The sequence below is a fragment of the Mesocricetus auratus genome, unplaced genomic scaffold (assembly GCF_017639785.1).
Source record: "Mesocricetus auratus isolate SY011 unplaced genomic scaffold, BCM_Maur_2.0 Super-Scaffold_100008, whole genome shotgun sequence".
Taxonomy (NCBI): Eukaryota; Metazoa; Chordata; class Mammalia; order Rodentia; family Cricetidae; genus Mesocricetus; species Mesocricetus auratus.
Window position 1 is genome coordinate 59,523,639 of NW_024429192.1, and position 21,260 is coordinate 59,544,898.

Sequence of the window (21,260 nt, forward strand, 5' to 3'; positions counted from 1 at the left end):
ACCAGCTACAGGAGTGCTGCTTCAAAGGCCAGGAGGGCGTTTTAAAGAAAAGGGACATCTGAGCAAGGGCATGGAGGGTGGAAGGATGGGGACATCACCGGGAGGAAGGAGGGATGGCGACATCGTGCCAGGGGTGTTGCAGGAGAAGGTCCTGAGCAGGAAAGAGAAAGCCTCATTGTTCTGAGGAAAACAACAACAACAACAAAAAAGATCTCTCAGCTTCTGACACATGTGAGAGTCGCTGGGGGCCGTACTGCTGTTTATAGGTGTAGTGCTATCAATTTCACTCTATCGGTGGCAGGTTGGAGGTACTACCTCATCTGCAAGGATGGAGGATGGAGCCCACCAGCCACCGGAACCAAGAAGTTGTTATGACAGGAAGGAGGGAGGCATCCAAGGAAAGGACACAGAGTAAGAGGCAAGTTCATGTCCGTCCCCCAGTTGTGACCCTGGCTTTTCTCTGCTCTCTATTCCTGGCTGTTTTCCTCATTTTTTCCCTTTAGTTCAGCTGGTTTAGCTGGCGATGCCTACCTTGCTGATCCTACCTGTGATGGAGAAGACTTAGCGTGGGGACCACCCACCCACTGCTCTCTCATTCCTTGTATCCAGGCAACAGTGGGCAATGGGCACTGAGGCAGCCTTGTGGAGGAGAGAGAGGTGAACAGAGGAAGTTGGGAAAGGAACAAGGGTTACCTGGACACAGGACAAGAAAGCACCCATATTCTGCAAGGAAAGAGTTCCCTGGCCATTGCGGAAAACATCTGAGTCCTGAGTCTGCCTTGAGCGTCATCCTCTTAACACACTAAACAGCCTGCCTAGAATCACCAGGCTCTTCTAGTTCCTTCTTCCAACTGGCTTGAATTTTCCTAAAATTCAAGGCTAGTCTGACCAAACCACTAAAAACTTATTAGAAAAGGGTACTTTTCTCTTGAAGTCCAAAGGTTTTCAGCTCTCAACTGACCAATAGGGGCTTCTCCAATACACACACACACACACACACACACACACACACACACACACACACACACACACACACACACACACACAGAGGAGAGAAAGAGGGAGAGAGAGAGAATACAAATGCAGTAAGGCAATTCGTTGGGAGACTCAGCAGACCGCTTGAATCAGGCAATTAAACTGCCATGGAAAACTCAATGTTCTTTTCTAAACTGGTAATCTGATGCTGGCAGACAGCCTTCCTAGTCACCAAGTGTCCACTAGGCTGAGTGCTGGGCAAGCCCTGAGAATGGACCCTGAAAACAACACAGATGAAATTCTTGTATCAAAACAAGCTGTGAGGACAGGATGCTGTTGGAGGTCTCTCCGTCTCCTCTGCCTAAGCCTGGGTTACTATAGTTCACCAGGAAATTGTTTGGACCCTGAAAAAGCTCCAAAGCCTGCCTTGGGGACCCCATGCTTCTTGGCTTCCTCGAAGCTCCTCATTTGTGACCAGAAGATGGCTTCACAACCACATGCTGGGCCACACTGGTCATATTGTTCCCATCAGGGCACAGAAGAGAACCCGTGCTCACTGCTTCTGGATTCAGGATGAACACCCTCAGGTGAAGACAGTCCTAGAAGCTCTGCAACCGGGGTGTGGTCCCTCTGCATCCTGAGGCTGAGGACCCGTGGTAACAGCTGCACGCAGAAGCCCCTTTCCCGCCCTCCTTCCTGGTGCACACACTGCCTCTCTGTCTTTCCTTCCTGGGGTGAGGACACACATGGAGAAGAAGTGACAACCTGTGAGTCCTGCTGCTTCCCAGGAGTCCCAAGGGCCTGGCAGTGTGGGAGGTAGGGAGCAGCCGGGGTCTCCTGACACTGACAGATGCCAGCTGCTGTGTGGGAGCCAAGACAGTTTAACGATTCCCAAGGCGGTGTGAGCCTCCCCTGGCTTCCTTTCTCATTCTGCCCTGCTGGGTCCTGTCTTTTCCTCAACAGCAGGAACCGTGCTCCAACCACAAGATGCTAACACGGAAGGAGAGTGCAACTGGGACCACGTACAGGAAGAGCACTGCCAACGCCAGTGGCAAGGTGGTGACAATGTTTGGCCTGGACACCTTGTCTTGGTCCACGGCCCTGTTCCCTTTCACTGATGCTGAGAGGAAGAGGACTCCTGAGCTTCACTCTTAGTCTCCTTAGTGGCAGATTCAGTCCCTAGATGTGACTAGTAATGACCTATCAACACCAGAGGTTAGACATGTCCTACCTAGATGCAGTGTTCTAGAAACCACTAACTGAGTCATCTCAGAAGTGTTGGATGGTCTGACAGTGTGTGGATCTGTTCAGTCCCTGAAGCTCCTCCTTCTACTGTTAACCCTCACCATCTACAGTAAGATGTGTCTCTAGCACCATTTGGCTGAAAATTATTATAAAATTATGCAGGACAGAAAGTTCCTTACAGAGCAGGTCCCATCAACACAGAACATTAAAAGCAGAGGCCAGTTCGAGGCAGCCTCCGTAGCTCTGTCTACAAACCACTTCCAGGCCTGACGATCTGAGTAGTGAATTTGGATAGTTAGTAGGTAAACTATATAGTTCAAGCTCGAATGTTCAGCGTGCCTCTTCATTCATTCTCCACGCTGCAGAGGCACAATTAGAAACTACTGTCCATTCATCAAGTTTCCAAGTGTGCAGCCATCTGGGTGTATCTGGTCTGTTGTGTGCCCTAACGTGACTCAACCAAAAGTGCCCCTTTCAAACTGCACCCCACTTCCCAGCTCCAAGCCATGCAAGGGAGGTGGGTGTGTTGCCAAGGGTACAGAGAGAGGGGTTGCTGAAGATACATTGATGCTCTCAATTTTGGCCCCACTAGGTATAGAACTGATGACCCTTACATGTCCCTTTCTAGAAGACCAGAGTGTCTGTCTCTACCCACAATGGGGGAACTGGCACTCACTGCAGTAGGGTCCCACCCTGGATCTCATTACTAGCCAACTCTAATCTCCAGCCCTGGCCGGGTCACCTGAGTCACATTCCTGGACTATATGGGGTGCAGTAGTCCTGTTCCATTTCAGGAAATGAAATTGTTGATTTTTCATTTACACAAAAATGAAAAATAAATACCAGATGTTTGGAAACACAGTACAAATTCATCTTGCTGGAACTTACAAGGGCATTGGGACAGAAAAGATTTCAAGTTTGAAAACCCACAAAGCAAAAGATGTTTTGAATGAAAATGCATTTTGTTTTTCTCTCTCTCCCACGCACACAACAGTATCCCATTGTTTCTTCTTCAGGGAGCAGCTGTGAAGGAAATTAAGGGAGGGGACAGACACAGCATCCAGTCTTTGTGCCTCATACAGAGCTCAGCTTTGAGGCCAGTCTTCCTGAGCTGTGTGGGGTGTGGCATGCATGACTATCAAAGGCCCGTGACCTGATGGGAGCTTATAAAGTGACTTGCGAGAAGCCAGGACCAAAACAGGCGCCTCACTTGGAGGATTCTGTGTGACAACTGCTGTCGTCTTAATAAAAATAAGGGGGTATGTACATGGTTGTAACTTTCACTTAGGATAAATGATGTTTAAGATAGAGACTGCCTTGCCTTTCCACGGCCCCCTTTCAGCTCGAACGGTAAGTATGGACGGAGGACTTTCGCACTAGTTCTACAGGCCCCCATCTCATTTTCTTCAAACTTACAAGGTAGGTGCTCTTGGCATGTTTTCAGGTGACAAGTCGGAGAGCTAGGTAAGCCTGTGTTTCCTCTCCTGGCTTCTCCTATCATCCACCCTCCTGCTGCCCTAAGGAGACCATGAGAAACATGCCTGTGTGCCAAGACAGCACAGATGAATTCTCTAGAGCAGTTTAACTGCCCCTGACGGTAAGATCAACTGAAACCTGGGATTGCTTGTGTGAGCAAAGCTCTCTACAGCTGGACAGGAAAACACTTTGCTTAGATATGTGATATGTGATTTTCTGGTGTGAGGTGTAACCCTTTAACCCTCCAACTAGGGAAGCAGACAGCACAGACTGTGGGACTGCCTGAGTCATAGAGCAAGCTTGAGGTCAGCCTGGACTATGTAGAAGGAAAAAAAAAAAAGGAAAGGGGGAGGGGTGTGCAGGTCTTGTTCTACAAAGGCTACATGGATTTGTTTGTTTTTATGATCTATTCACCATGGAAATATTTCATTTTGCCATGTGAAATCTCAGAATCTAGTTCATGCCTTACAGCTTCTTGAGGTCAGGGACTGTGATTACAGTGACACACATGTGCTCTTGGAGACCTGAGCTCAAGTTCTGCCTCACAGGAGTACAAAGAATTAAGCCGAGAAATTGACCTTACAGAGAACAGGGTCAGTCAGCTTCAGCTCAGGTGGCTTCTAGCTGAGATGTTTTGGTGTAGATCACACAATGGTGGAGGCCAGTGCTTCCCACGGAGAACCCCAGCTTGTCTGACTCGCAGTCAGTGTCTACCCACGGTGCACCACAGCCTTGGAAGACTTACCTCTAAGTTATTTAACAGTCAGTTGAAATTATAGTTAAGCTTTTTTCTAAAAGTATACTCACCAAGACGATCTTCCTGTGATATTTGACGATAGTAAAATACACATTGTAAATCGTGCATCTTTTACCCAGAGTTATCCATGTGTTCAAATAGCATGCTCTGCCAGTGTTAAGTGATTCCAAGCGGAAGGAGCGTGTCAGCCTCTCCCCTCTCAAGGACTTTTAGCTATAGGAAGAAAACTCAAACAGCCAGACGGCATCTCTGGAAGCCATGTAAAAGGGAGTGAGCCTTGTTCTGAATCCTCCCACAGAACTCAAGGGTATGTTTCAGCCCACAGGAGAACATCTTGTCATAAGACATTTTTCAGAGTTAGACACTGACTTGTTATCGCTGTTGCATAGTGAGGCAGGGCTCATCATGTCTCCCAGGCAGCTGTTCATTGAAATGCATAAAGATGGACACAAAATGAAGCATGGCCGAGAGGCTGTGGGTGGAGAGCTGGCCTTGTCATAGTCATACTCATTTCCAGGCCTCAGTTTCCCATCTGCACATCTGGCAGGGATGAGAGAAGCTGGGTAGATGTCCCCTAAGGTCCTGTTCATTCGGAAACACAGCAGAGTGAGTGTAAGTACTTATGTGCCATATGTAAAGTCCAGTGCTTGAAAAAGGTCATTGGCTTGGGCCTGCTGGGCAGAGCTACAAAGCTCCCAAGAGCCCTTGAGAATGGGTTCAAAGTTTTGTGACTTTAGGCTGGGTTTCTTACAAACACGCCACCTGCTGAGATGTTGTTTCTATAGCAGTGGGAAAGGGGGCCTCCAGGACTAAAGATGGTGGTTCCTCCACAGATTTGCTCAAGAGAACCTTGGCAGCCACCCCCTCCCCAGCCCACCCCAGCTGGCAGCTCCCCCTCCTTACATAACTGTTCTTTTGAAAACCAGGCAACAAAACCTTCAAAAGAAAAAGCTATTGATTATTAAAGTTATTTGGAGGTTCAGAGCCTCGTAATGAAGTGGTTATAATTATTCCTGTTATGACACATCCTTTTCAATGCTCAGATCTGAGAACATTTTGCTTGCTCAGTCACCTTCATCTGGGAGAGAAAGGCAGCGAGCTGGAAATAGCTCATGTGCAGTGAGAGGCAAGGAGTCACAAGAAGGGAAGAGGGGGAAGGCAGTCAGAGGAGAGAAAAAGAGAGGAGCCCAAGGGGTCCATCCATAGCCTGTACCCACAGCCATGGCCTCCCCTGCTACCCACTGAGCCTCCCCAGAGCCAGCTGTGGCCACCAGAGGACTTCTGTATTGAAGTAGTGTTGTACTCTTCACTTAGCCTACAGGCCTCCTGTGGCTTAATGCATACCCTCTGTGAAAAACACCCTTGGTGATGGGGAAATGCCTGGGAAATACCGTCCTGCTTCTGCTCTTCACAATAACAATGTTAGTATTTAGCTGGGCAAGGTGGCAGCTCTGTGATTCCCAGCATTCTTAGGCAGAGGCAGGAAGATCTCTGTGAGTTCAAGACCAGCCCAGTCTACAAAGCAAGTGATAAAGATAGATAGATAGATAGATAGATAGATAGATAGATAGATAGATAATATTTACTGAGCACCTGCTTGGTGTCAGTCACTACTCTGAGCATTCGTATTTTCCCCTAACTCTCCCACTTTCTAGAGGGGTGTGTCTTCCTATGTCATTAGAGCTGGTCTTGAATTGGTGGACAACAGAATAGCCTCTCTAATAGACCCCTTCACCACCACCCCTGGCTTTATTTTTAATCCCATTTTATTTTCACAAAGATTCATGAGACAGGCATGACTATTAATCATGAATACTTTATAAGCCAAGAAACAAAGGTCTACCTTGTACAGTTACACTTAGTAGGTGGTAGAGCCAGAATTGGAACCCATCTGAGTAATCCTGGGTCCCCCACATGCTGCTCTTGGTTAAGGTCCCTGGACCAAGTGTGAGTTGATAGGACAGCCCAGCAAGACATTGGTAAGAATAAAGGGCGGGGTCTGGGGGGCATGTCCTTATGAGTCTCATAGGACAGTTAACGTTGTGCATGATGTGGAGTTGAGCGTTTTCATTCTGTACGCCTCTTTGTTCCCCCGCATACACACTACTTTTGTTCCAGAAACAAATACCTACTGAACTTCATGTTTCCAAGATTCTGGGATGATTCTGAGGGAAACTGGACAGGGTGCCTACCCTGGAGAAATATTCAATGGGGCATGGGAGGGTGAGGGTCCACGAAGGAGGCTAATCTAGCAAGAGATCAAGAGGAACCAGTGATGACCTCACTGTGTCTGGATGGCCAGGCTGGCGGCAACTGTAAGATGCAGCTCCTCCGTGCTGAGGAGAATGCCAGCCGAGGGACCGGCCCTCAAGGACTCTTCATCACTGTGTGTCCTCAGGAGACTCAGACACCTCCAGCTGTGTTGTTTCTCCCCAGGCCTCTCCTGAAGCCACCAGACCCAAGATGGTGACAATGCTGTTGCTCCTGGCCACCCTGGCAGGCCTCTTCACTGCAACCAAGGGACAAAGTTTCCATCTTGGGAAATGCCCGTCTCCTCCAGTGCAAGAGAATTTTGACGTGAAAAGGGTATGGTAACTCAGACTTCTCTTTGGTTTGATCATGCTGAAAGGTTCATTTTATTCCTTAATCTCCAAAGCAACCCTTGGGGAGCGTGGGGGGGGGGTCTCTGTGGTCACAGGTAGCAGAGTAACAATCCGTGTGAGGCAAGAAGGAAATATGGCTCAACACGACCCAGTAGCCAGTGTTGGTTCAAACTTGTAGAGTCTGACACCAGGCGGTTTATTATAGTCATATTTAAGTACAGTGCAACTTGGAAAATTTTTTTCTGGTATAACACAATGTGTACAAAGCTGTGTAACACTCAAAGTACATGTCACTTCTTCCATTAAGATGAGCTCTGTAGATAGGCTTCATGTGTTATCTTAAGGGACTTGGGGGAATCTAGTGTGGTCTCCATCATACAGATAGCACAGAAGTCATCTAGTCGCTGGGCATTGGTAGCACACACCTTTAATCCCAGCACTTGGGAGGCAGAGGCAGGCGGATCTCTGTGAGTTCGTGACCAGCCTAGTCTACAGGACAGCCTTCAAACCACAGAGAAACCCTGTCTCAAAAAACGAAAAAAAAAAAAAAAAAGGAAGTCATCTAGTCTATTAGCCATCTCTGGTCCTGGTTGAGGGAACTGGGGGAGCCTCTGGCCATACAGATAGTGCAAAGGTCACCTAGACTATTAATCACCTCCAGTCCCGGTTGAGGCAGCTTGGGGGAGTAAGGTATGGATGGCTTGGCCCTATAGACAGCACAGGGTTACCTAGGCTATTGGCCACCTCTATCCACAGCCTTCTAGGTAAAAAACAGGTTATACATCTTTTCTTTGAAAAGACAACCCTGCGTGTTTAACATCCCAGGTTTCCTTAGTGCTATCTGTGAGCATAAGCACCAGAAAGGCACTTACCTTATTTTAGCTTTTCCATGAAGCAGTCTCTGAGGTCAGAAAGGGGAGAAGAGGAGTCTTTGGTGCCTTGGCTTGCCTCAAAGATGGATGCCAACAGGCCATAGGAGCTCCCGTGGCCCTGGCAGGGGAGAGCAGGGGGTGGCAAGCATGAGTCATCAGTGTATAGGAATTGTCCCCACCACTATGGGGGGGTGGGGGTGAAGTTAGGATGTGAATAGGGGCATTAGCTATGGCTGGTTCACTACTCTTGTCCTACCCAAAGGAAAATAGAGCATCCTTCTTGGGTGGTGCATCTGGTACATGTACATTGGGTTCAAAACTAGTCTTCCTGTCAGACAACTCCAGACAGGACTTGGGAAAGGCCAGAGGTCCCCCAAGGAGTGTTTTCTTGTCACCTACAATGCAACTAGCTCCCCATAAATGTTTCTTCTTCTTGGAATGAGGCAGAGGGAACAGCAGAGGGGGCCGCTATTACATGACAGAACTCAGAGGTCCCACGACTGAGGAAGGCCTGGATTCTAATCAAAGGCCCCTCCTTAAAAGGTTTTGGTTGCTTTTAGGGAGTGGCACACTTAGCTTGAGAAACACTGGAATTATCAGTCACTGGAACTTTGGGGCTGAGTGTTGGCAATGTTAGAGGGCGGGCTAGACAGAACTGGGACGAAAGAGTTTAGAGATTAGAAGGGTAGAATAAGACGGCTGCCATACCCCAGGTAAGGAAGGAAAAGCCACACTAAGTCTACACTGACACTCTTCGTTAGTATATTAAGATTCCATTGAATTGAATCAGCCTGGGAAACCACAAAACAAAACAAAACAACAAAAAACCCACATTTATGATAATATCCAAGGAATTTGAGTTAGATTTTAGTTTGGGAGTTAAATTGCCAAAATATCCTGGAAATTAAAGCTGATACCTTCACTTACAGAAGTCCTTTGAGAACTGAAGCATAATGTTTTTATAGGATCTTTTAAAAGTTATGTGTCTGTGTGTGTGTGTCTGTGTGTGTGTATGTGAACATGCTGAGGTGTGAAGGTGCCCGTGGAAAGTGTGTTGGATCCCCTGGGGCTGGAGGTACTGGTGGCTGTCAGCTGTCCAATGGGGATGCCAGGACTTGAACTCCAGTCCTCTGCAGCGAGCGCTCTTGACTGCAGAGCCATCTCTCCACCCCTAAATCAGAATTTTTTAAGGCAAAAAGTTTATTAAGATTAATTTATATAGCATATTACTGGCTTGTTCCAAAAGTTTTTATTTCAAGGATTTTTAATATATTCACAGTTATACAACCATCATTAAATCAGTTTTAGAAGGCTTTTATTATCTTAAGAAGAAACCACAAACCCACTAACAGTCTCTTTAGCGACATTACTCAGACTTTTCATCGTGGTGACAAACACCCAAGAGAAACAGCTTGAAAGAGGGAAGACCTGTTCTGACCCCTGGTTTCAGGGCTTTCAGTCCACATGGCCCACAGGCTTATGGTGAGACATGTCATAGGATGCATAGTGCAGAGGGCTGCTTAGCTTATGGAGGCCAGTAAGCAGAGAGAGTAACAAACATGCAAACAAGAGCCATATCTCCCAAGCGAGCACTCAGTGACCTGCTTCCCCTTCCAATATAGCAAATCCATCAAGGGACTAATCCATTGGTTAGGTCAGAGCTCTTGGCATCTTGAAAGTCCCACCTGTGACCTTTGTCCACATCAGGACCAAACCTTCAAAGCAGGAACCTGAGGAGAAGCTTCACATCCAAACCAGAATGCTCCTTTTCTTCCCAATTCTGCCATACGATCAATATCTTACTTTCTGTCAATATGAGTCTGTCTGTGGGACATACAATGCCAGCTTTTTGTGACTGAAGGAAATGTTTCAAAGGTTCAGCTGTGTTGCAGCATCCATCAATACTCCAGTCCTTTTGTTGCCATATGACGTATGAATGATGCTACAGTTTACTTATCCTTATCCTTTGGGTTGCTTTATGTTTTTGTTATACAATTGCTGCTGCTGTGGACATTCAGGCTTGGGGCTTTTTTGGAAGAGGGAGCTTATGTTTTCGGTTCTTTAAGGTATATATGAAGTATAACTGCTGATGTGATAACTCTGTGTTTAACTTTTTGACAAGCTGTTGGACTGTTCTAGAACAGTTGCACCGTTATGCATTCTTACAAATAGTGGTCTTAAATGGCATCACCTCCATTTCCTAAGGGCTAATGGTGTTGAGTGTCTTTTCATGTACTTACGAGCCATGTGTAAATTTTCCGTTCAAATCTTTTGCCTCCCCCCCCAAAAAAAGGCTGGGCATGGTGCCTTTAATTCCAGCACTTAGGAGGCAGAGGCATGTGGATCTCTGAGTTTGAGACCAGCCTGATCTACAGTGTGAGTTCCATGACAAACACAGAGCAACCCTGTCTTGAAAAAATCTTTAATTGTTGATACCCAAATGCTCGCTTCCTCAATGTTAGATGCAAATCTCTTCCAGATATGTTAAAATAGCTTATCCCATTTGATGAGTGTTGTTGGGTTTTTATTTGTTCCTTTGTTTTTAATACTCTTGTCCTCGTTGAAACACCAAAATGTTGTTTTTACTCTTTTCTCTTTTGGGGGGGGCGCCACCCAGCTCCCAAAGAAATAAGACACAGAGTCTTATTCTTACTTATGAATGCCCAGCCTTAGCTTGACTTATTTCTAGCCAGCTTTTCTTAGCTTAAATTATCCCATCTACTTTTTGCCTCTGGGCTTTTCTCTTTCTCTATTCTGTATACCTTTCTTTGCTTCTTACTCTCAGCTGGCAGTGTAGCTGGGTGGCTAGCCCCTGGTATCCTCTCCTTTTTTTGTTCCTTCTTTTTGAACCCTCTTCCCAGATTTTTCCTATTTATTCTCTCTGCCTACCAACCCCGCCTATCCTTTCTCCTGCCTTGCTATTGGCCATTCAGTTCTTTACCAAGTGTTTTAGACAGGCAAAGTAGCACAGCTTCACAGAGTTAAATGCAGCACAAAAGAATGCAACACAATTTTGCATCATTAAAACAAATGTTCTGCAGTATAAACAAATGTAGTGCATCTTAAAATAATGTTCCATAACAGATGGAATGTTTCCCTTATCAATATACCCTTTGAAGCATGAGGTTTTTTTATACTGATCAAGTCCAATTTGTCTACTTTTTTTGTTGTTGTTGTTGCTTGTACTTGTGAGGTCAGGCCTACAAATTTAAGTGCCTAATTAGTAAGTATCTCATTAGTTCAGTATATAGTCCCATACCTACAGAATAATCCAAGGCTATAAAGATTTATACCTATATGTTCTTCTCAGGGTTTTATAGCTTAAGCCCTTGCGTTTAAGCCTTTGATCCATTTTAAGTTAGATTTGTGTCATAGAAGCATCCAACTCCATTTGTATGTCTTTCCAGTTGTTCCAGCACCATTTGTTAAAAAAAACCAATTCTCGCCGGGCAGCGGTGGCGCCCGCCTTTAATCCCAGCACTCGGGAGGCAGAGGCAGGCAGATCTCTGTGAGTTCAAGGCCGGGCTGGACCGATAGCCTCCAAAACAATACAGAGAAACCCTGTCTCGTAAAAACCAAAAAAACAAAAACAAAAAACAAAAAAAAAAAAACAATTCTCCATTGATAGTCTTGATATCCATAGTGAAAATCAGTTGGCAATGTATATGAAGTTTTATTTTAAAAATTTTAGTTCTATTCTAGGTATATGTCTAGACTTAAACCAGTTTTGATTACTGCAGTTTTGTCATTAGTTTCTAATCAAAACATAGTCCTCTAACTTTATTCTTCTATTTCGTCCCTTGTATTTTCACAAGAATTTTATGACCATTTGTCCATTTCTGTAGAGAATATGAAAAATAATTTGTGGAGTATCTCCATCCTAATCCTTTCTGTTCACATCTCTATCTACATTTTTGTTTTGTTTTGGTTTTGGTTTTTTGAGACAGGTTTCTCTGTGTGGAGCCCTAGCTCTCCTGCAACTCACTCTGCAGACCAAGCTGGCATCAAACTCAAAGACCGGCCTGCCTCTGCCTCCCAAGTGCTGGATTAAATGCATGTACCACCACTGCCTGGCATCTATTTACCTTTTTGTCTTACCAATATTTTGTGGTTTTCAAAATACACATTCTTACATTTATTTAGTTAAATTTATTCCTAAATATTTTCATTCTCTTTATGTTATTAAAAATGGAATTTTCTTAATTTCATTGACAGATTTTTCATCACATGTATAGAAACACTTTTGTATATTGATTTTGCATTTTTTAAATTTGCAGAACTCATATTTCAAAAGTTTTTGTTGTTGTTTATTTTTAAGATTCCTTAGGAAGGCTGGAAACAGAGCTCAGTTGCACAAGATCACATTTGACTACCATTACCAAATAAACTAACTGTGGTCATTCACATCTCTAATCTTAGACAAAGGCAAGGAAGACAAGAGGAACATACAAAATCCCTCAAAAGCAATTCCTTAGGACTTTGTATATACAGTAATAGATCCTCTGCAAATAAAGGTGATTTTGAATCTTTTCTAGTTTTCTTTTTTAGGCATCGAATTGTCCTTATATAGAAACAGTGATGAGAAAGATTTACAGAGAAATATGGGATCACGAGGGAATATAACAAGACAACCTCTCACCTCTGAGTTTCCTTGATTCTGGAAAGTCATACTTCCTTGCTCTTAACTGTGGATCTCTCAAGTCTCTTGAGTAATTAAGAACTATGTTAAACTATCATAAGATGGAAATTTTTCTGAGGGTGCTTATGAAACACATTAGCCTCGTTTTTTGGTACTTCCAATGAAGGCCAAGTTCAACAGGGTTGTTTTGTTTTGTTAGGTTGTTGTTTGTTTGTTTGTTTGAAACGGGGTCTGTTGTAGTCCAGGCTGGCCTTGAACTCTCCATGTATCTGTTGCTGACCTTGGATTCCTGATTTTCCCAATCTGGGCACCTCCCAGGTTCTGACTTAGAGGCCTCTGCTGAGTTTCAGTGTTTTTAACTGACTGTTGGGGTTCACTACAGGAGTGGTAAAAGTATGCGTTAGAAGATGAGAGCATGTGCTTGAGCAGGGTCACGTGACTGAAGCGGCATTGCCACTTATTCTCAGGATACTTGTGAATGTTTGAAGGTGAATGCATGCTTTACTTGCTCTGCTGAGTGACAGATTTTTACATTTTATAGAATGATTATAATTAATATTTTGACTAGGCAAATATACTCAAGTAATTCAAAATGCTGAAGGTGCAAAAGAGAGCTGGGCTCACAGCTCAGTGATAGCATATCTGGCTGGTATAAAGTCTTGGCTGTGTTCCTTCCCTAGAAGCATGCCCCAGAGGGTCGGGTGAGAGGGACACAACCCAAATCCCAAAGGTCCGAAGGAACATGCAATGCAGTTAGTCTCCTTAGTTTCCGCCCCCCAGGAGCAACTGGTAAAACCAGCATATTGTATACCTCTTTTCAGATAATGTGTGCATATACAAGCAAATATGTGTAGGACTGTGGTAGGCAAAATAACAGCTCCCAGATGTTCATGGCTTGTTGTCTAACTTGTGAACATCCTACTGTCCATGGAATAAAGGGATTCTGCAGAGGTGACCTGAGATGGCCAAACTGGGTATCCGGGTGTACCCAACTTAATCACATAAATTATTAGAAGCAGAACATCTTTCCTAGCTGTGGTTAGACAGAGAGATGTGATGAAGAAATGAAAGCCAGGGAGGCATAGCGGAAGGTCAGCTGACCTTGAAAATGAAGGTCTTCTGGGTCCAGAAAGCAGGTGGCCTATAAAACATGGGGAAAGCAAAAAGGCCCACTCTCTCTCAGAGCCTCTGCAAGGGGAGGAAGCCCACATCTCATTTAGCCTAGTGAGGCTAGGATCAGAGTTTACCTTATAGAACCATAGTCAATAAATGTGTTCTGGTTGGAGTTTGTGACTCACCACTGCAGCAATAGGAACCCGTATGATAAGCTTTTGTTGTTACATGGAAAGCAGCTTAAGTACACCTCACTTCAAACCCAGCTCTTTGCTCTTTACTCTTTCGATATCTTCGAGATAACTGTGCATATACCTTTGTTAAAAGGGAGTGTTTACAATTTCATCAGATAGATGCACCATCATTATTTCCCCAGCTCCTCACTGGACCACTTCCTGCCTCTTACTGTGACAGTCAGAACTACATATAACAGATAACCTTATATGTACACATCATTTTTTAACAGCAGGAGACACATTCCCAGAAGTTAAACTGCTGGGCTAAGGAGCATATGTTTTTAGTTCTTCTCAATATTACCAAGCCGCCCTCTTCAGAGGCAACAAATTGGCACAGTAAACCAGCTAACTCCAAGCAGGGAGGCCCCACAGCCAACACACCTGAGTTACACAGAATCAAAGATGCCTTGTAGAATTATCGGCTGTTGGATGTGAAAGATACTTTCCGTCAACCAGACAACCGCTTCCTTTCACAGAGCTGGAATTTCACACAGGTTTTGACTGGAGAGAGCTCTGAGGGCATATCTAAATACAGAGCCCTTGAGGCGTAGAGTGTGGCATAGGGCTGCTACCCGCACATCCGTTCACTCAGTCTCATTTGAAACAATACCTTGCCCAGTTGGCCGGGAGTGAAGCATCCCATTTGGCCTGGTTTCCCCTGGGAAGGGCCCTGCTTCTAAGACAACAATAGGGAAGAGCCAGCAGGTCCTCGAGAGACTCTGGTTTGCCCTGTTTGTTGTTGTCTGCACAGTATCTCGGAAGATGGTACGAAATTGAGAAGATCCCAGCGAGCTTTGAGAAAGGAAACTGCAACCAAGCCAACTACTCGCTGCTGGAGAATGGAAACATCAAAGTGCTAAACCAGGAGATGAGGTGAGTGACCGCACATGCCTGCCTGGGGTGACCTTGTTCTGTGCTGATGCAGGCAAGGGCAGGCAGGGGCAGGGAGAAGGTGCACGTGTTACACAAGCTAGGTGGGATGGACGGAGCTAGAATGCATGTGTTCTCTTCTTTAACCACTGCTGAGCACCTACTGAATACCAACCAGACGCTGAGAGAGACAGTAGGGAGTCAACAGCAACATGGCCAGTGCCCCTGCTCTCACCGCAAAATGGAGACTCTGTAGCAGAGTTAGGCTGCCTTTTCTGGCCTCCAAACCAAGAGAGAAACCCTTTCTGTCCATCTACCCACAGGGGTCATAAAGTTTTGTCAAATACGCCTGGGAACTTGAGGTTCATTTCATCCTGTGGCAATTTATCCCACCTCCAGTCAGCTTCCCTGCTAGGGGCCTCCACACCCTTTTCTCTTTGTTTCCTCTCTTCCTTTGAGTTAGGATCTTTTGTAGCCCAGGCTGGCCTCCAACTCACTGTGTAGCCAAGGATGTCCTGGAATTTCTGACCCTCCTTAGTGCTGGGATGACAAGTGTGTGTCACCAAGCCTTATTTGTGTGGTATCAATGTTAACCCATGACCTTTTGTATGCTAAGCAACATCACCCTACCAAGTGAGACACATTTCCAACCCCAGGTGCCTCCTTTCCTTGCTGAGCAAGCATCAGATACGTACACTCTCTAGCTTATGTCTTTTAGAAGTCTGTATTTCTATCACTAAGTGCACTGGACACTGATATTCAACCCAAAACTTTTCGCTCTGGAGAGCAGACACGAAGACCCCCTTCTTGCCTACCCTCCACCAACAAAAGTTGCCTCGCCAACAAATACATTTAAGTATTTCTTGTATGTAAGTTACCTGCCTCGCCCCCTGAAAATATATTTGTTTAATCCCCATGACAGGTACTATTATAAACCTCATGGGTGAGGAAACTCAGGTACAGCAAGGTTAAGCAACTTGTTCAAGGGCCGTACAAGTGACACATGATGAAGTCTAAATTTAAACCCAGGAGAGGGGAAATGAAGAGAATGGAGCAGGAGAAAAAAGGCCGGGAATGAAGGGTTGTTTTTTCTGTTCTCTACAAAATCTGAGGGCGGTATTCAACTCCAAGAAAACAACCACAATCAGCCCTCAAGTTGATAGGTCCATAGAGGCTCTCTGTGGCCATCATAGCATCCACTAACTTCCCTGATGGCCAGAGCCCGGGGGTGGGGGTGGAGGGGGGCAGCTGACTCCCAGCCCACATAAACCAGAGAAGGAAGGAAGCAAGGAACTCCAGCTCCTTTTGGAGCTCCAGGTGAAGGCTGCCAGAAGGGCTGACTACAGGGTTCAAATGCCTTTGCCAGGAACCTCCCAGGAATTTTGCAGGCCCTGTATTAGTCAGCAGTTTCTTCTCAGTGGAATTCCAGAGAAAGTCTCTATTTGCAGCATAGTTCTGGAGGTTCCATCTGAAATCAAGGAGACTCTTCCTTGAGCCTCTGGTGAAGGGGGCACAGCATGGTGAGAACATGGGGTAGAAAGAGCAATTCACACAGGAGGGAGTAAAGAGAAGAGGAGAATGGGGCCTACAATCCTCTTTGAAAGGATACCCCAGTGACCTAAGGCTCTCAGGCTCAACTCCCTCGCCCACTATAACAGCACCACCCTGGGGACCAAACCCTTACCAGGCCCTTTGGGGAGCGTTTATCCAGATCATAGCAGACAGGAAAGTTCTAATGATCTCTTTTCTTTATTTTTTATTTTATTTTTTCAAGATAGGGTTCTCAGTATAGCCCTGGCTGTCCTGGAACTCAGGCTGTAGACCAGTCTGGCCTCAGAGATCCACCTGCCTCTGCTGGGATTAAAGGCATGCACCACCTCCACCTGGCAGTAATGATCTCTTTTCATTGAACTATTATGTCCAATTAGATGCAAAGCCATGAAGTCCACACATAGGGAGCGGGAACTCTCAGCCTGTGTTCAAGAACTTGGGACCCAGAAGAGCTGGCCTAGAGCTGAAGAGTGAAGGGAACAGGTTCTTGGCTGCCTGGCTCCAGATCAGACTAGAATGTGATCTTAGGTTAGCTAGTTCTGAAGCTGGTAGCAATAGAACTACTCACCCTGAGACTCTCTCTGCTCTCTCTGCATTAAATGAGGTGAAAGGTGTAAAGCTCTTACAGCAGTGTTTGGCATGTGGTAATCATCTAGTAGACATGACCTTGATTGAACCCCTGTTACTTGAGAACACAGATTGGAGCCAGGGAGATGGCTCAGCAGGCAAAGACACCTGCTACCACGCCAAGTATCCTCTGACCTACACACTGATGTCATGATAGGAGTATACACACACACACACACACACACACACACACACACACTAAATAAATGTAATAAAAACAATATTTGAAAGAAAATGCATTTTCCCCATGAACCCATTGTGCCTTGATGATCAGGGACTGGTGTTTTGAAAACTACCTTGGAACAAGATGCAAATGATAGTGAAGAGGAGAAAAGCCTGGTTTGTTGCTTAGTTACCATTTGCAGATGGAAACAGACCATCTTCCAGGGGAGACAGCAGGGCGTGGTGCCTGGCCCTGCATGGTGACAGACAATGAGGAATATGAGAGCACCTGTCCTAACCCCCCCCTATGCTGCTTAAGATCCAGATGGAGAGCATTCCTGCAGGCAGATTTTTCTCTCTCTCCGGCCAGCTCCCAAATCACAACACAGAGACTTACTATTAATTACGAAAGCTCGGCCAATAGCTTAGGTTTGTTTCTAACTAGCTCTTAGAACTTAAATTATCCCATATTTTTATCACTCTATGTTCTACCATGTAGCCTTTACCTCTATCCCATTTTGTGTGTCTGACTGACTTCCCCGCCCTTCTTCTTCCCAGCATCCTCTGTGCCTGGAAATCTTGCCTAGCTATTGGCTGTTCAGCTTTTTATTAAGCCAGTCCAAGTGACACATATTCTCAGAGTACAAAAAGATTATTCCACAATGCATCCCTCCCTGCTAACCATAGCACTAGCCTCCAGACTTCCTCACACACAGGTAGCTCTCATGGTGGCCCTGCTTGACACTGACAGGCAGGCAACTCCTTTGCCAGCTGAAGATGTCTAGGCACTCCCCTTTCTGTCCTATTTCCCATCCTCTGGGTTCATGGGGTCACTGGGAGTTAGCCTGAAATGGGCCAGGTCCTTGTGAAGGGTCTAAGTTCTTCCTTGGCTCCAAGAGCAGCACATTTAAGATACGCCACTATTTTATGTACCACCAAGAAAGAATGGCTCTGCCTCCGCTAAGTGTCATGGTAAAATTATATGATGTGTGTTTCTTCACAATCATGTCTCTGAGAACGGACTTGTCTCAGAATCATAACGGCCAGGTCTCCTCCCTGCCTCTGTGCCGACCTGCTCTGTTTCACGCCCCACGCTCTGTTGAACACCCGCTGAACTAGAACTCAGGCCCTCAGTGGGACAGAGGGGAAGACCGCTTCACAAGGGTGACAGGAAGTGCCTCCAGACTGCTTCCTGCTTTGCGTTATTTTCCGTGATCTGGTTCCTCCCTCCTTTGTTTCTTTTCATCCTCCCCTCTGTGAAAAGATGAATCTTGTAGAGGGGTTGTTTTGTTTACTATCCCATTCCCCTTTGTTCCCTCTCTTTGAAGTCTAGGAACAGGAAGAATCTGAGAGGCAAATGGCGAACAGTCCAAAATCCTGTGCTGAAATACAAGGGCTGACATAGAACCCAACCCCTGGGCATTGTCACAGCTGCTTCTTGTCCACAAGTGCTGTCTTCCTCCACCGAATCTCAGACCATCACTGGGGGAAGGACAGGACCCCGATCAGGTCCAGCTGGCCTTTCAAGTGCCTCTCATACCAGACACAACCATGCTGGCTACCAGAGCCCTTAGGGCACAAAGCTTGACTTTCATTGATTTGTTTTGTTTTCAATTAGTTGTATTTTCTTCCTTTCCATGTCTCTTTTTCTTCCTTTTCCTTACCTTGTTTCTTCTCTTTCTCTCTCTCTTTCCCCACTCACTTTAGACCTGATGGAACTGTGAACCAAGTTGAAGGGGAAGCCACACAGAGAAACCTCTCAGAGCCAGCCAAGCTGGGAGTCAAGTTTTTTGAGTGTGAGTATCCCCTTCCCTCAGGGAGCTTCAGGGGTGGAAATCTGTAGAGAGAAGGCTGACCCTCCTTGCTAAGCAGTGTCTCTGTACACGTTGATGCTAGTGCAGCCAGCCAACCCAAGGAGGCCAGCTGAATTCCCTGTCACGCTGCATGTCTTGTCCATTTGCTGGGGGGAGGGGCATAAAAATGGTCCTTGACTATGGCCACCCACTAGAATCACCGGAGAGTTTTGTTGGTGGTGTTGTTTTTAAATATCAAGCATGGTGGTACACATTTGTATCCCTAGCACCGAGGAGACTCAGGCAGGAAGAACACAAGTTACAGGTCGGCCTGAGCTTTATAATTAAAAGGTGGCTGGTGATGTGACTGAGCAGATAAAGTGCTTGCTGTTTGAGCCAGTAGATCCTACCTAAAGTTGTAGAACTTCACAAATGTCCTCTGACCTCCACATATATGTCACTGCATGTGCCCCTACCCCCATCACACACACACACACACACACACACACACACATACACACACACACACACTTAAAAAATAATATATAAAGAAGGCCAGCCACTTGAAGGTCTGACGCTGGAGGAGGTGGGTTTAATATTTCTCACTGCCCCCATAGTTTCCCACATAAAGCGCCGACTTAGTGATTGGGTCCCCAGAGCCCATGAGAGGAGGCTCCCCTTGCCCAGGTTCTTCCTCACGCTGCTGTCTCTGGTTCTCAGTGATGCCATCTGCACCATACTGGATCCTGGGCACGGATTATGAGAACTATGCCTTGGTGTACTCCTGCACCACCATCATCTGGCTCTTCCATGTGGATTATATTTGGATCCTGGGAAGAAACCCGTATCTCCCTCCAGAAACAATAACCTACCTTAAAGATATCCTTACTTCTAATGACATCGACATCGATAAAATGACGACCACAGACCAAGCAAACTGCCCCGACTTCCTGTAAAGGGGGGAGCCGGCCTCCCCAGGTTACTTCTATACTTTGCATTCCCTGGCTCCACCCCCCACTCCTTATAAAGACAAACCAAGCGACTGTGGCAAGTACTAGAGGGAAAGTTTGGCTATAGAAGCCAATGGAGGGGACTCAGGGAAAGTCGGCCCAAACCCAGTCAGACTCACACTGTCATCCTGCTAGCCCAATAATAAACATTCTGCTGATCAGCTTGTTCATAGTGGATTCTGAGTTACAGGATTCATTAGATTCATTAGAAGCAGGTGATGAGAAACCTTTCAGCAGTTATGTTTAGAAAAAGCAGTTCTGAACTGTCCTAGTTTAAAGGGAGGAGAGAGCTGACAGCCAAGTCAGAGTTTGGTGACTTGGACCCAGGGTCCCACTTCACAGCAGATACTCCTCTGGAGGGAATCCTGGGAGGTTTTCATTTCTGCCCGGAGGCTTCCTTGAAGTCTCTGAGTGAGACTGAAGAACGAGAGTCCTGGGAGGGACTGTGAGAGGAGGAGATTCTGTGAGAGGACAAAGGGATTTTTAAAATGATGCAAAATTTTCTCTTTCATTCTGTTGGTGTTTACTGAGGTCCAATTGCATTGCAGTCACTGAAAAATCTAGAGTCTCCCACCCCCAAGCTTCAGTCAGTGAGAAAGACAACAAGAGAGAGGGTACCATGAGAAATCTGAGAACATCCCTCTCCGGCTTCAAGTCACAGGGTCAAGCTTATACAGTCTGTCTGAAAGCCTCCAGGGCATTCCCATGACCCTGCTCCAAAAGGCAGTCAGGAACCACCTGGTGTTGTGTTTTCTGACTTTTAAAATCAAAGGACCTCAGTCAGATTTATCACCCTGCAAGTTCACTTAGCTCTTGTGTAGAATATATATTACATTAATATATACAATTTTTCATTTAATTAAAGAAAAATAAACTCAAAATGTAGCTTTGCTGGGCGAAGGATAATAAGGGGTTGTAAGTGGTCAATTGTTTCTCAGCATTGTCTATTGTGTCCTGCATGTCACTGATCTGTCCACCAGAGGCACTTGACTGCCTTTCTAGAATACAAGCTTCCCGTCACCTACTGTCTCATGGGAAACACTAAATTGTGTAGCCAGAGGGATGGCTCATCTGGCAAAGGCACCCAACACTAAATAAACCCAAGGACCAGAATTTGATCCCTGGGACCAAGCTTGATAACTCCAGCAAGTTGCCCTCTGACCTCTGTACACTCATTGTAGAATGCATGTGCCCACAACTCCATCCCTAACCCACATACAGACACACACACACACACACACTAAATGAAAATGTAAAAAGAAGTTGTGGTTTCTTTCTTTTTAGCTTTCTGGTAACATCTGCCTGAGGAAACCCCTGAGAGATTCGGAGAG

General features: G+C 45.7%; 1 protein-coding gene across 1 annotated transcript; it reads left to right on the forward strand.

The window, feature by feature from the left end:
• The first annotated feature begins 3,322 nt into the window (after positions 1–3,322).
• Positions 3,323–20,090, forward strand: Apod (apolipoprotein D). The gene is made up of 5 exons (XM_040750965.1): positions 3,323–3,479; positions 6,890–7,039; positions 14,668–14,789; positions 18,834–18,922; positions 19,640–20,090. Exons 2-5 carry the CDS (start codon positions 6,917–6,919, stop codon positions 19,873–19,875), a joined length of 570 nt encoding a protein of 189 aa, XP_040606899.1. The 5' UTR covers positions 3,323–3,479; positions 6,890–6,916; the 3' UTR covers positions 19,876–20,090.
• Positions 20,091–21,260: the final 1,170 nt, after the last annotated feature.